The 14,272-nt window shown below is 33.4% G+C and overlaps 1 protein-coding gene across 1 annotated transcript; it reads right to left on the reverse strand.

The window, feature by feature from the left end:
- Positions 1-1,016: 1,016 nt before the first annotated feature.
- Positions 1,017-13,721, reverse strand: LOC114402470. Its single transcript, XM_028365050.1, has 15 exons — positions 13,497-13,721; positions 12,183-12,585; positions 11,910-12,087; positions 11,683-11,822; positions 9,913-10,591; positions 9,620-9,720; positions 9,149-9,293; positions 8,990-9,058; positions 8,814-8,859; positions 7,239-7,678; positions 5,950-6,029; positions 4,266-4,401; positions 3,476-3,674; positions 1,706-1,788; positions 1,017-1,586 (listed from the first exon to the last, which is right to left on the reverse strand). The coding sequence occupies exons 1-15, from the start codon at positions 13,612-13,614 to the stop codon at positions 1,461-1,463; spliced, it is 2,943 nt and encodes a 980-aa protein (XP_028220851.1). The 5' UTR covers positions 13,615-13,721; the 3' UTR covers positions 1,017-1,460.
- Positions 13,722-14,272: the final 551 nt, after the last annotated feature.

The following is a 14,272-nucleotide window of genomic DNA, read 5'->3' on the forward strand; positions in this document are numbered from 1 at the left end:
AATTGAACTAATCTATGTTATAAAATAATTCATATAATTATATATAACATTAAAATTTATAATATATATTTAATACTCATGTAAATTTAAATAATAAATTGTGTAACAATTAATTTTGATATAATAATTAATATATTTATATATATAAATTTTAAATAAAAATCATATATTTATTAACATAAATCTACTAATATATTTTTTGATCTTATTATAATTAATTTTGATCTAATAATGTATTTTTTTACATATATAAATTTAAAAAAAAATCATAGATTTCATAAAAATTTATATGTGTAAACATATTAATTATTATATTAAAATTAATTATCACAAAATTTATCATTTAAATTTATATGCACATTAAATATATATTGAAAATTTTAATATTATATATAATAACATTAATTATTTTATAATATAATTAACTTATTAACTTAAAACGTTCATCTAATAATATAAAAGTTATATGTTCAAGTCATGCTCGGATATAAAACATATTTTTGAAAGAAAAAAAAAATGTTTGAACCACTTACGTTAGGAAAGGGCAAAACTAGAAAATCAGGTACACGTCGAAGTGTGTTGGCACAACTTTTGACGTTTCAAGTTTAAAGTTACAGCCATAAGTCTCTATTATATATCAGTGTTAGTTTTTTTTGTTCTCTTGACTTTTTTTCTCTAGCTCTATCCTTCTGCGAGAGATTATTTCAGCTTTAGTTTTGACTTTAAGTTATGAGAATAAAAATAAAATCTTCAAATAATTAACTAATGTTTATGTTTACTCATCATTATAGCATTATTATTAACCCGGTGTAAATGATCACAATCTCATGCATTTTTACATCCTACCCAAGTTTTAAAATGAGTTATTACATTTAAGTTTATGTAGTGTATTCATTTAAATTTTTTATACATTTTTAAGTGTCAAGCATTGGTAACGCTGGGTGTGGCTTTTAAATAAAATCCGTAACAGAAAGAAGACGAATAGCTAAACAAGTACTCACAAATAAAGAATTCCATTCAGTGACATACTAATATCATCATATTATGATAGAAAGACAAAAGTAAAATTAATGAAACTTACGCAAATAATGTTGGTCTTACTATAACTATTTTTGTGTCGATCCTTTTTCTCTTCTAACATTACAAAATTCAACATGGAATGATCTGATTTTTTGTAATACGTTTCATGAGTCTGCCACGATACAAAATTCCCGTGGAATGGAAAAATACACTGAGAAAGCATTCAGAGTCCACAAAACTGAATGCTTCTGTACACAATCTATGTTTACAAAACAACTTCCTAAGCTCTCCCCCATCAATTATGACTCTTGTTCTAGCTTATAAAATCACTACTAGCCAGCTTAACCATAACAATGGCATCATACAACAAAATACATGCATTGTCTTCCCAATCTCATGAACATAAGCTGGGGCCACTCCAAGTGGCTGTTAAGGAAACTCTATACAGGCTGGTGAACGTGCATATTCTCATGAACACTAATGACAACATTCCGCAACTCAGGGAAGATGGATATAAGTAGAAGTTCAAGTATTGCATAAGCAAGTTGCTTCACACATATAGAAGACTGCAATGAAATAATTAAGATAACACAATTGTGTGAGTAGACAACAAAAACTAGCAAAAAGAAAGAAAAAAGTCAGCAGTTACCAAGTGAATATATACATCAATGGGAAATAACTTAACCTGACTAAAGTAATATATATCACTGGCACAGCGTTTGTACTGCTTCTGACCAATTAAGCTAACTAAGGCTGATGGAGCTCCATCTGACAAAAATGGAGGCAAATTTATATGTTAAAGTCTAGGAATGGAAAAGTTTACTTCATAGTTTACAAGGTTACAAAGACCATACAAACAGCAAGAAAGTACCATAACATTCAAATTAGACACGTTCATTGGCAACAAAGCCATGAAGTTAAAAAGGAAACCTCTCAGAATTTGAGCTTAGAGACAAACTTTATTAGTTTATAAGCTGAGAATTGTCCAAACTTCATAAACTCTAAGTCATATATCTAATTGATGTCCCAAATAAGCCGCAATTAAGGCATGCTAGGGGTGACCACAATTAAGGTGACTTCCAATGCACCCGTCACACCTAAGGCTATAGGCTTGGAGCCTGACAATATATGTAGTCCAATAATAATTCTAACAAATTCTAATATCATGTTAGAATTTGCATATATGACTATATTGAACCCTAACATACTAACTTGTAAAGTGAGGATTGTCCAAACTTTATAAAGACTACATTGGTCACATCTTTAGTCGATGTAAAACTAAATACAACCCTCAAAATGAAGGTAGCCAAAGAAGCCAAGACATCTTTTCAACACATTCCCTCACGCCGAAGGTTATGGGCCTGGAGCGTGACAATACAAGTAGCCCAATAAAGAGGTTAGGATAAGTTCTCATATCATCTTAGAATTTAAACTTAAGACTGACTTAACTTCACATAATCAGCTTGTGAGGTAAGGACTTCTCAAACCTTATAAGAACTACATCTCTAGCCAATTTGGCACTAAACACACCTCCTGAGGCTGCAATCAATGAAGCCCCCAAAGAGGCCTAAATTAAGGTGACTTTCCAACAACCTTTCTTCCAACCGGTTTACAAAGCTAGAATACTGCACTACATCATGAATTCCAACTAACTAGTAATGTTCCACCATTACACTTTTACTTTTACATACTTTGATGGTTGGAGAAAAATAGTACATTAAATTTATCAATTGCATTTTCAAATGACAAAATCTATACCAGTGGCCCAAAAAACTCGTTTCCTATACAAATAAAATGATATATATTTAACTTTCCAGAAATTCAAAATTTTCATTAATTAAATTGGAATCCAATATTTTGTTCATACCAAGAGGAACTGAAAAACCATAATAGAGGAAGATAATAGAGAAAGAAATTTAGGAAACAAGTAAAAGATTACAACAAAAATCACTAAAAAATAGAAAATAAAAACCGAAAGAAGAGACACATAGCAATATCCTGTTTGGGAAAATATTCCTAGTATGTTAATAGAAGGTAAAATGTATAAACACATCCGAACTTCGACCAACTACCCCATCGAGTTTTGAATCATACATTCTGTGGTCATGAAATTTTTGTTCATAGAATGAAGTTACTCTCAAATTAATTATAATGGAACCATAATTTTTAGAAGTTGGTACCTTTTGAGTACTGGATAATCAAACTTGCTAAATGCCTTTATTTACTACTAAATTACATAATTTACTGAACCACATGGGAGGTGATTACAAGAAATTAATAAACCTTGATGATGTCTATGCAAATTGATTAAATTTGAACAGGATGTTTGTACTTGCCTAAGAAGGAAGATAAAGATATAAAAGAAAGAAATTTAAATAAAATTTCAAAAGAGCAAGAATATTCACTGATACATTTCAATGCATCAGTATAGGACTCTGCAGAAAATAGAACTAACCAAAGAGCAGTTTCTTCAATTCACTTGCTCTACGAGTAGCCTCAAGCTGTTGCTCGAAAGACCCTGACTGTGATTTGGGGATGCTGCTTCCACCAGATTCACTTATGGTTGCTGAAGACTTTTGATCACATGCACTGCCACCAATTAACACCTGAGGGGTCTGTACTCTTAAAAAAAATTTACCACCAGGCCAGAGGATCTGCAAGCATGAAGTAGACAACAAGAAACATAAGCACAAGCCATTGGCTATAATTTTATAATGTTTCTTTTTTTTTTGGCTGGTGAAGGTTGGACAGATTGACAGAATTTTTTTTATATTGATGATATCATAATATCTATTGAAATTAAAAACCATAGAGGATAAGATGTCCTGTAAAATACAGAAGCCAAAATTAAAAGAGCACAAAAATAAAAACTACAAAAATGAGAACAAGCAATGACATTAATCCATAAAAACTCATCAATCTTGCATGTCTACCAGAAACACAGCCTGACCAGAAACCACCTACACTCAAAGTAGTTTTTTCGAGTGTTTGATGAATATTTGGTTTGCTCTCATCTTGAAACAGTTTCTTTTGATTAGTGTTTAGAGCTTTCAGTGAGAGTAAATAGGGTATAGCTAGCAGTAAAATAGCCACAAACAATCCAGTGGTCTAGATGCTCACATCAAATTGAGAAATAGTGTGTTTAGGGTGTGATCCAGTTAATTTGCATTTTCTTAAAAAAAAATCTCTTGGTAAGTAAACAATGTCCCAGTAAAATATGTTTAAAAATTTGGTTCAATCCTTACATCTTGGACCCACCGAATCCCTAGGGCAACGGTCTCCTCTTTGCGGAGCCAATGAATCTCACTCAGGAGCCAATCATCAATAGCATCTTCCATCACCACCTGTAATATCTGTTTTGATATCCAAAACACTTGTCTTCTGCATGAACAGAAAGGAACTAGCATTAGTAACTTCTACGTCCTGGAAATTAAAGAAATCAACAGCATCATGGCACTTTATATTTGCTCTGTCAAATCTAATTAGCCTAAGTTTGAAATCTAACTACTGGTTATTAGCATGAATGTTGAAGAAAACATGAAGCTGAAATAAGCAGCCTATGGTAGATTATATATTCTTGACAAATAAAAAAATAAAAGGAAATCAAGATAGTACATGCCAAAGAGTGAATTTTATTTCTATCACACTTCCTCGAAGTCTAACAATTCCCTTTAGGTTCAAAGTATGACAAAGCATACATTCATCAATCATCACAAAGTTGTGCTAAAATTATATTAATTAGTGCAAGGATCAAATTGCAATCATTTCACCATGAAGGCTTTATAACTTATACCACGCAAGGGAATGGGACATACCAAAATCTTAAGCTGTTAGGTGAAATTGTAGAAATCAGTCTTGTCTCTCAATAGAATATATGAAGATGTCCAAAATATCTTGCTCATATCTTAGAGTATCTTAGATTGTCCTTTAGATTAGTTTCCATATTTATTCATTATCTCTTTGAACTTATTACCATATTTCCTTATCATATGAGTTGTTTATCCATTTAGTTAGGCTTATGATTAGTCTTGAGGTTTTAGTAACATATCATATTGTAATATGTCACAATCCAAAATAGAATATCATGCAAAGTCTCTCTTCTGTTTATTCTCTCAAATTGTTTCTCAATACCTAAAACTCCATAATTTCAACATGGTATCATAGTGGTATCATCTTCTGTGTAAAAGGGTTTGGTACCCCTAGTGCCTATAAATTTATAAATATATATATATATGTTTTGTGGGAAAAAAACAACTATTCCACTATCACTTTTTTAGTCACCATTTGTGAATTTTCCGGCCATCCCTTGCCACAATGTCCTTCTGGCATCTCCTCATGGTATTTCTGCTTCTGTCCAACAGCCATTTTCCAGCTACCTTTGTCACTGTTTGTCACCAGTCATTGCTGACGCAGCAATATAGCTAGCTTCTCAAAGAGTCTTCTGAGTCTTAAGTCTATAAATATGTACTTTATTATATTTTTCATTGTGGAATAATATCTTTAGCTTCTGATTCATTTTCTTTGAAAACACAAACTCTAGTAGGTTGTAAACGAATATTGCAATAGATTCATTGAATTAGTACAAGAAAAATGTTGAGCTTTACTTGGGGATTGGATTGGACATAAGTCATAAGTAGTTGGTGGCCGAATTAGGATAATTCTTTGAACTTGATTCCTTCTTCCCTGAACTCGTTAATTTCAATATTTGCTATATCTTGTGAACTTGCTATTGTTCATGTTGGAATTGGATTTTGTCTTGGCTTGCATCTTTATTTTACTCTTTCAAGTTGGTTTTTAACAATATTAAAAACATTAAATACAACACCAACAGAAGCTTCTATGAATTGGCATAAGATTAAAAGTTTTTGACAATATACAGACAATAGCAGTCAACATGGAATTATAGGAAGACCAGAAAGATTAATATACCTTAGCCATCCTCTTTTCTTAAGCTGAAATACTTTGTCAACCAAATTCAAAATAGGGACAGTAACGTTAGGTGGGGTCCACTGCAAAATGGTTAAAATTATGAAGGTTAATAGTGTCTTCTAAACCAAAAATAAAAAGGTTAAATTGATCCATGGTTCCTGTAATTTTTAAAAATGCTCAAATAGGTCCCTATAAAATTTATAATTGGGTCATTATAGTTTCAAAATTTCTAATTCGGACCCTAGTGTCAGCGCACCTATGTACTGTATTAATGGAGGGCTGAATTCATGAACTCAAATTAAAAGTTTGAACTTATAGAAATCCAATTAATTAATTTTTTTTAAAAAATTATAGGGACAAAATCAGAAACTCTTAAATCCTTATAATTTCAAAATTTTTTGATCGGATCCTATAATCTGGCATACTATTAGAGCACCGTAACAGTGTTTTAACTTTAGGGACCTCCTGATTTAAGAAATTTGAAATTATAGGGACTCAAATAATAATTTTAAAATTATACGTACTCAGTTACAAACTTTTGAATGTAGGAATGTATTTGAATATTGTCCATAAGTATAGGGACTGACAACTAATTTAACAAGAAAAAGTAATCATCAAAGAATGGACAGCAAATGAAAAGCCAAGATCCTGACAACATCCTGCTTATCACAAGTAAAACTTCAGTCTTGCTTTGTTCTAGTTCTTAAATAACTACTCTTTCCTTTAGAATTGACAGAGGGTTTCCAAAATATTTTCTCAGAGCACACCATCATTTTGCCTCGTGATGCTCATTTTTTACAATTAAAAACTATAGGAATGTAACATCCTGTTGAAAAGATTCCACTAATAATTAGGCTAACTGAGGTTTAAACACTTGAGCAAATCTAGAAAAATTAGGATGCTTCATATCAGTTCACCACACAAACGAATAAAACAAGCCTTTAGCCAGCTAATGGAATCAAATTCAATATAAACACAGATTTATTTTCGTCTTACCATTTTATTTGAAGGAGGGATCATCCCCCCCCCCCCCCCCCCCAAAGAAACCAACACTATTATAGTAATGTTGTACAGTTTTCATCAGGTATCATTAATCTAAATGTCATTCCCAACATTACCAAGTAGGCAGCAGCATAACATTCAACAGCTTGATCCCAAAGAGAATAAGCAGCTAATGCATAACTTAAGAACACATTAATAAGTAAAAAACAACAAACCAAATATCACAATCAACAAATGTGCAGTGCATATAAAAAAAAAAAGGATAGCAATCCCAGCAGACTACAGACCTCAGGTGGAACGTCCTCCAAATTATCAGGAACTAGATTGAAATTTGTAGCTGGCACATCCTTGCCAACCTTGGCTTCCACTGTTGCATCATGTTTTCTATCAAGATCCAAGTTACTAGATTCACTACCATGATTTATTAGGTGTTGTGAATAATCCTTTGAGCTCAATTCATTGTCAGAATTCCACTCATTGTCTTCTGCTACTTCTTTATCAATATTCTCATCACCTTCCTCATTATCAGAGCTTAATACACACTCTAAAGTATTTTGCCTCGAAATACTTTTATCCATTTCATCCACATTCCAGGACATGTTCCTACTGGTTGATGTAGAAGAACCTTCAGTAGAAGGGGATGATGAACCAACAACTTTTTGAATGAAACCATCTGAAACACCTTTAAACTGGCGTACAATATCATCCACTGCATCATCTACATTGACTGCCAGTATAAAAAAAGTTTGAGCATTATAATAGGAACTCATTTGCTGACAACAGTATAGCTAGTAACAATAGGTAAAATGTCTCTTGGTTAAACTGAAATGGAAAATAAAGATAGAAACACCCTCAGATCTTTGAGGGTCTGCCAACCTCCATTCTCAAAAAGCCTTAAAACAACCTTCACACAATTTATTGGCTAACTACTACTCTTCTTGTTCTTCACATTTATCTCAATCCCCATACTGAATTTCTCTCCTTTCTCCTCGTGCTATATTTGAAAATTTCCCATTCAGTCCTCCTGTGTCCTTACCCACACGTGCTGATTCTCTACTTCTCATCCCCTACCTAGTAGCATAGGTGTTACTACTAGGGGATCTATTTAGAATTATTAATACACATGAAAAAACCAAAAAAAAAATAAGCTTTACGTGGAAAAACCATTGCAAATAATGATTAACTTCAATAAATAAATGCTTAAATGATGGAAAACAAAGAAAGAATGATGAAAAATTAGTAAAATGGCATATTAAATTTCAACACACAATCTTCTCATGAGTAGCTTTACAGAAATCTAGTTCTGTGATAAGCTAAATGGAAACGAAAAGTCATTTATAAAACATTTTTCTAACAATTTGAGATAAACAATTCATTGGAAAAACATTCTATAAAAATACAGCTTAGGCTCCAACGTGAAATACCAAACACTAAAGGCATAGAAGATCTATATTCTACATCAACCGAAAGGTTTTGTCAATTGTTAAAAATGTAATACATTACAGAAGCTACCAAACCCCTGGTCAATCCTGGCCAACAAGCCCCACAACAATCATAAATATGCTAGATGCAATATAAAACCATTCACGTGTGTCTTCACCTAATAACTTAAGCTTTTGGGATAATTTGTTCATGATATGGTATCAAAGCCCTCTATGACAAGTGGTTTAAAGTTCAATCCTTGCTTGCCACCCCTCATTTTTCTTATTAAAAGTTGATTTTTAGAATAGGCGGACCTGTGCATTGTTCATGTTTTGAGCCCAAAGGCCCTTGCATGAGGGGACATAATAGAGAATCCTAACTTGTGGGTCACCACTTAAACAGCAAGTATGACAAAAATCCAAAATGTTTAAACCATATACCTGCCAGGGTCCTCATCATTGAAGAAGATTTCCCAAAAGAGTAGTTCTTCGGGTGAAAAACAGGAAAGAAAAAATTTGTTAGATTGTCGTTTTCCCCATCTTCAAGTACCGGAAAAAATTATACAATAGCCACTTGTGAATGTTATGATAAGAAATGCTGACGAGCAGATACAAACCTTTGAGGAAACACTCAAAAAGTCCCATACTTCGTGTTGTTCAGCAATATTAGCTATTGATAGGAGGTCCTGAAGCAAGACATCAATTTGATGCAATGATATAGATGTTAAAAAAACACAACACAAAAAATTAAGAATAGTAGAAATGACTGAAAATACCTGGAGATATTTATCGAATTGAATGCAACGCTGATAGACAAAGGCATCCTCCGTGCTTGAGGAAAATATCCTTTTGGGAGGCAAATGTAACACGTAATTGGGAATATCTTTTAGATGTCGATGCAATTGCTCAAAATTCCTGTATCTGAATATCACCAAAAGAAAGTTCAATGATGTTAAAGCACAAATATAAATATGGAACAAAACAATTTTGAAACTCCATCATACTCATTCCCCAATATCAAGGATTAGTTTAAACTATAAAATGGGGAAAAGCGAATGGTTCAACAAAAAATACAATTGAGTGGTCCCATATTTTATTGTTTGCTAAAAACTTAAAATCCAAATATGGAAATTTACAATCAGTATAAACCCAATTCTTATTAACTTGTTGGAAACTATCCAAACTCAAACAAACATAACTTGTGCACTCCACTATTATAGAAATGAATGTAAGCAAGTTTTCTCTACCTTCTTCTAACAAACCAAGTTTTCTCTTGACCATCAGTCACTGCAATTGAATAGACAGCAAAAGAAGTGGATCCTAGTTTCTCAAAATATGCTCCCAACACCTGTAGTGTACAAGTAGACAACAAACAACAATCAAATTGAATAAAGGAAGCACACCAAAATATCCCGTCTATCACAACTTGAAATCCATTCTGATTTATATAAGAGTGAATATTATATAGGTTCAAAATTGATTTACATTTTACAATAGTATAAATCAGAAGTTGCAACAATATCAGTAAAAAAGTGCATACCCGGCACCGAAGCTTGGGAACAACATGTGCCTCTCTTCTAACAACCATGTCAGAACTACTCTTTCCTCGAAATCCTTCACCATGTTTCTCAGATTCAGCAGTGTGGAACTCTGACCTTGGAGATCCTCCCTTATAAGTTTGGATTCCCACAAGAGAAGCACTCCTAGATCTCTTGAACGGATCCTTATATTTATTACAACTGAAGTCCTTCATATCCTTCACCTCATCAAGTGGATCTGCTTCAGAAGACAATTCCTTGTCATGATCTGGTGGAGACTCTGACCTATTTGTGCCTCCTGCAGTTAGGAGGGGATCTGAACTCACATAATGCAGAGAAGACTTTCCTTCTGGAATTGCATCTGTAGCAGGATTTTTCACAGAAGGGTCCTGAAAGCCAACTTTGGTTTTTTTATGCTGTTTCCGTCTATAATTCCTTCCTCTTGCCCACATGTTCTCAAGATTCTCAGGCATAAGAACTTCAGTTCTTCTCTGAGTTGCAGCCTCCAGCATTTGTGCCCAATCAGAAGAGGATGCATGGTTATCATGTCCACCCCCAGCAGCACCAGAATGACCATGATTATGAATTGTTGTATTAGTTGAATGATCGCCGCCCCCCGTCCAATTTATACACTCGTCATTAAGGAAAACTAGAAGGGATTCAATAAGCTCATTGATATACCTGATAATAAAGACAAATATGTTTACATGAATAGAAATTGGAATAAGTTAGTTAAATCTCTACAAACTTTCAGTCTTAGATAACCAGTGTAACACGGTAACAGGTTAATCAGGATGAAAATCCAGTTTCTTCAATGTTTGTGCATTGAAGTGTTTTCAACTGATTAGATAGCAAGCTAAATATTTTTTTTCTTGGATCAATAGACAAGATACTTTAGGCTTGTAATTAGGTATTAAATTAGCCCAGTTGAGAGCTTAACGTGAGTAGCATGTACTTTGTTTGACTTTCCAGTCTCCCAAACAAACAAAAATACATCTTAAGGGGGAAAAATCTTCTTCATCAAAGAGGACTCTCTAAAATAGTTAGTATGTTATTAGTTAGCACTTGAGTTGTTACCAATGGTATTCTTAAACATACAATTTTGACAATCAGGGTATTGATCACCATACATTGGATCTTCACATAAGCTTTAATTATGTTATTGGATACTTACTGTGATGGTCACTTGTTAAGTTATTTACATATAAATCTTTTTGTCAAGTTATTTACACTTTTTTAAGTTATTCACATAAGTTTAGAGAGTGCTCTTTGATAAAGCAACCATCTGTAAGATGACTGATAGGAAACACCCAAACCTATTGTTTCAAAAAGGAATCCCAATTAGTAGATGGGATCACAGGCACAGCACACTTTATTCTTCTTCATAAGCATACTTAAAGACCCATTCCTCAATCCAACTCTTAAAACCCTAAATCCCATAATATTTCCCCTAGGCCTTAGATGTTCAAATTTGGCTACTGCCAGGAAGTACCAGTAATACATACTTCTATCCACTCTTTTATATCTCAACCTTGAAGCTTATCAGAACAAAACCATGGTAGGAACTAGAAAGGTGATTTATGTCCCATATATATCAAGTCTGATCCGAAATCTCACCCGCTATAAATACAAACAAACTATAAAAAGTTCTGACTTCTATCTAAAGATATTGGCGAAGGAAACCCTTCAACAGATTACAAATTGTTAATGCCCATCGGCCCAACAAGAAAGATTTAAAGTAAGTGAAATTTAAGACAAAATATTCAGCTTACGCAGGGCTAGCCAAATTCATGACAGGTTGCACTATCAAACAAGTTACAATTTCTCGAGCTATAGATCGAATGACAGGACATTGAACTTCTCGTTTTCTTATTACTGTAGCTAATAATCCACTCATTAACCGCTGAAGAACCTAAAGAAAGAGAAATCATCAGATGGAGGTATGAGATGTATTTTGCAAAAGAAAAACATAGACGACATCTAGACACTCCACTCACACCTTGTACTCACTCTCTGGAGATATTAGTGCTGGATGAAGCTCCTTAGAATTCAACAGATGGAATTTCAATCTTTCATCCCTCTCCTCAGAAGATAAGGTTAACATAACATCAACACCTATAGCATCTTGATTTCTTCTGAAAAGGTCTATGTGATCGCCTATTAAATCAACTATGTCCCTGCAATCATAAGTGACACATAACAAACTAGAGAACTTGCCAAATTCCTTTCTTCCAGAAGCAAATAAATAATTGAAGAGGGAAAAATCATGCACCTTGTGAGCAAGTCAACGAGATTTATCTCTTTAACCCTCGCTGACACTTCAGCAATAGCATCCATGATTAAGTCACGTACCAGCTCAGGAAACTCCATATCTGGAGTAATGTCTGCGTACCACATATTTATCACAAAGTCCTTCAATATCAAATCAATGAAATCATTCAAGGCAGCCTCCACAACAGGAGAATCAATCTTCTTCTTCCATTTGGGAGTTGGAGGTGAAGAAGAGAGGCGTTCGTCATTCAAAGGCAGTTGATTTTTCTCCAAATGAGATAGGTAAGTCTGTAATCTAGGTGGCTGAACCTTCCAATGGAATTCCACCTTGTTCAGAAGAATGCGCAGAGCAGCAACAAACAGAATGGACATGGGAAGATTCATCCACATTGATTTACTTGTATCTGTGGTGTACAACAAAGAACAACAATAAAATAATAAATAAAAATGGGCAGTCCTAACTCTTAAGAGCATAACCCAAATAGAAAAATAGAAAATTTACATTTAAAGTTAAAGACTCTAAATTTTGCAGTAGGTGGGAAAAGGACAAAACTTAGATGCAGTTCCTTAGGTACTATTGGTGTTGTTCTCTAATCAAAATAGGAGTTTCACTTAAATAATCTGCTTAATAAAGGTTTGCATTAAATATCACCATAACTTACCGAGTTGAAACTCAAATTCTGACAGAAGTACAACACCAAAAGCACTTAAGGATATGTCTGCATCTAAGTTTTGGTTATAGAAAAATGGCATGTTTCGATCAGGACTCTATATTTGGAGTCTTAAAGCAAAACCCAGGTGGGAAAAAGGCAAGTTTCAATTAAAGACTCAAAATTTGGAGCCTTAAAGCAAAACCCAGATAGAAAAGCAATAAAACAGCAATTACAATCTATGAAGCATGGACACCTCTCTTGTTCAAAGTATCGCCATGTCAGACACGTTTCCGACACTGACATACCCAGAAACTTATACTACACTTCTTAGGTGTCTGATTCAAAAATTACTTGTTTGCTTGATTAACTTAAGTCATCACCTTTACCCAACAATACACTTGAGAAAACATAGAAGGTTGGTTTAAAAAAATGAATATTCCATTAATATAGATATTTTGTTATATGTTTCTCATATTTCATTTAATTAAAATCTCCTTATTCGTGTATGTATGTGGTGATCTTGTGTCGTATATTTTAGACATTAACCATGTCAGCAGTATCTGTCAAAATCCGTGGTTCATTTTGCAACAACAAGGAATCATTGTGAGAACGTGAGATTAAAAAGAAGACAGAAGGAATGGGGGGGATAGGGAATAACTTACGAGTGAAGAAATAGGAAATGGCGAATATACAAAGAGCCCACCATAGAAAACGGAGCTTGGCCTCTTCAATGAGATCATAGATGATATCCATTGTTGGAGTGGGTGTTAGAGGACCCATCTTCTTTTTCCTTCTGTAACTGAAACCGAACTCCTTGCCACTTTCATGAAAATGTCACACCGACAACCTCGCTATCTTTGTTCGGTTTCAGTTCGTTTCTTTTTTGTCCCCAGCCACCTAAGTAATTCTTTCTCAATCAACTCCTCCTATTTCTATATATATCAGCTTGTTATTAGAAATTGACATTTTTTTTTTAATTTCAACTAGTTTTTTGGCCCGTGCATGTGTGGGGAATACATTTTGAATGTGTTTGTTTATTTGCAATAAAATTCATTTTTGTATGGAGATATTAAGTTATCGAAGAACATAAAAAAATGAAAAATGATGATGTGATATTAAATTGAATATTGATAAAATGACATTATATATGAAAAACATGTCAAAATCATTAATATTGTATACATAGGATAAATATAAAAAAAAAAAAATCAGATAGTTGATCTTAATATGATACACATGATTGTTGCATTCCCCCACCACCAACATGGGATGATGATGTCCTCCCACAATTATGACCCTTTTCAGCCAAGTACTATATTTCATTTAATATCTAATATGAATATGATCCATATAACCCCCATATGATCTATAGGACCATGCAGTAATATTTAATTTTTGGCCATTGGCTTGTGGAATAGCCTTGAATTTGAATATTTAT

The sequence above is a fragment of the Glycine soja genome, chromosome 20 (assembly GCF_004193775.1).
Source record: "Glycine soja cultivar W05 chromosome 20, ASM419377v2, whole genome shotgun sequence".
NCBI lineage: Eukaryota > Viridiplantae > Streptophyta > Magnoliopsida > Fabales > Fabaceae > Glycine > Glycine soja.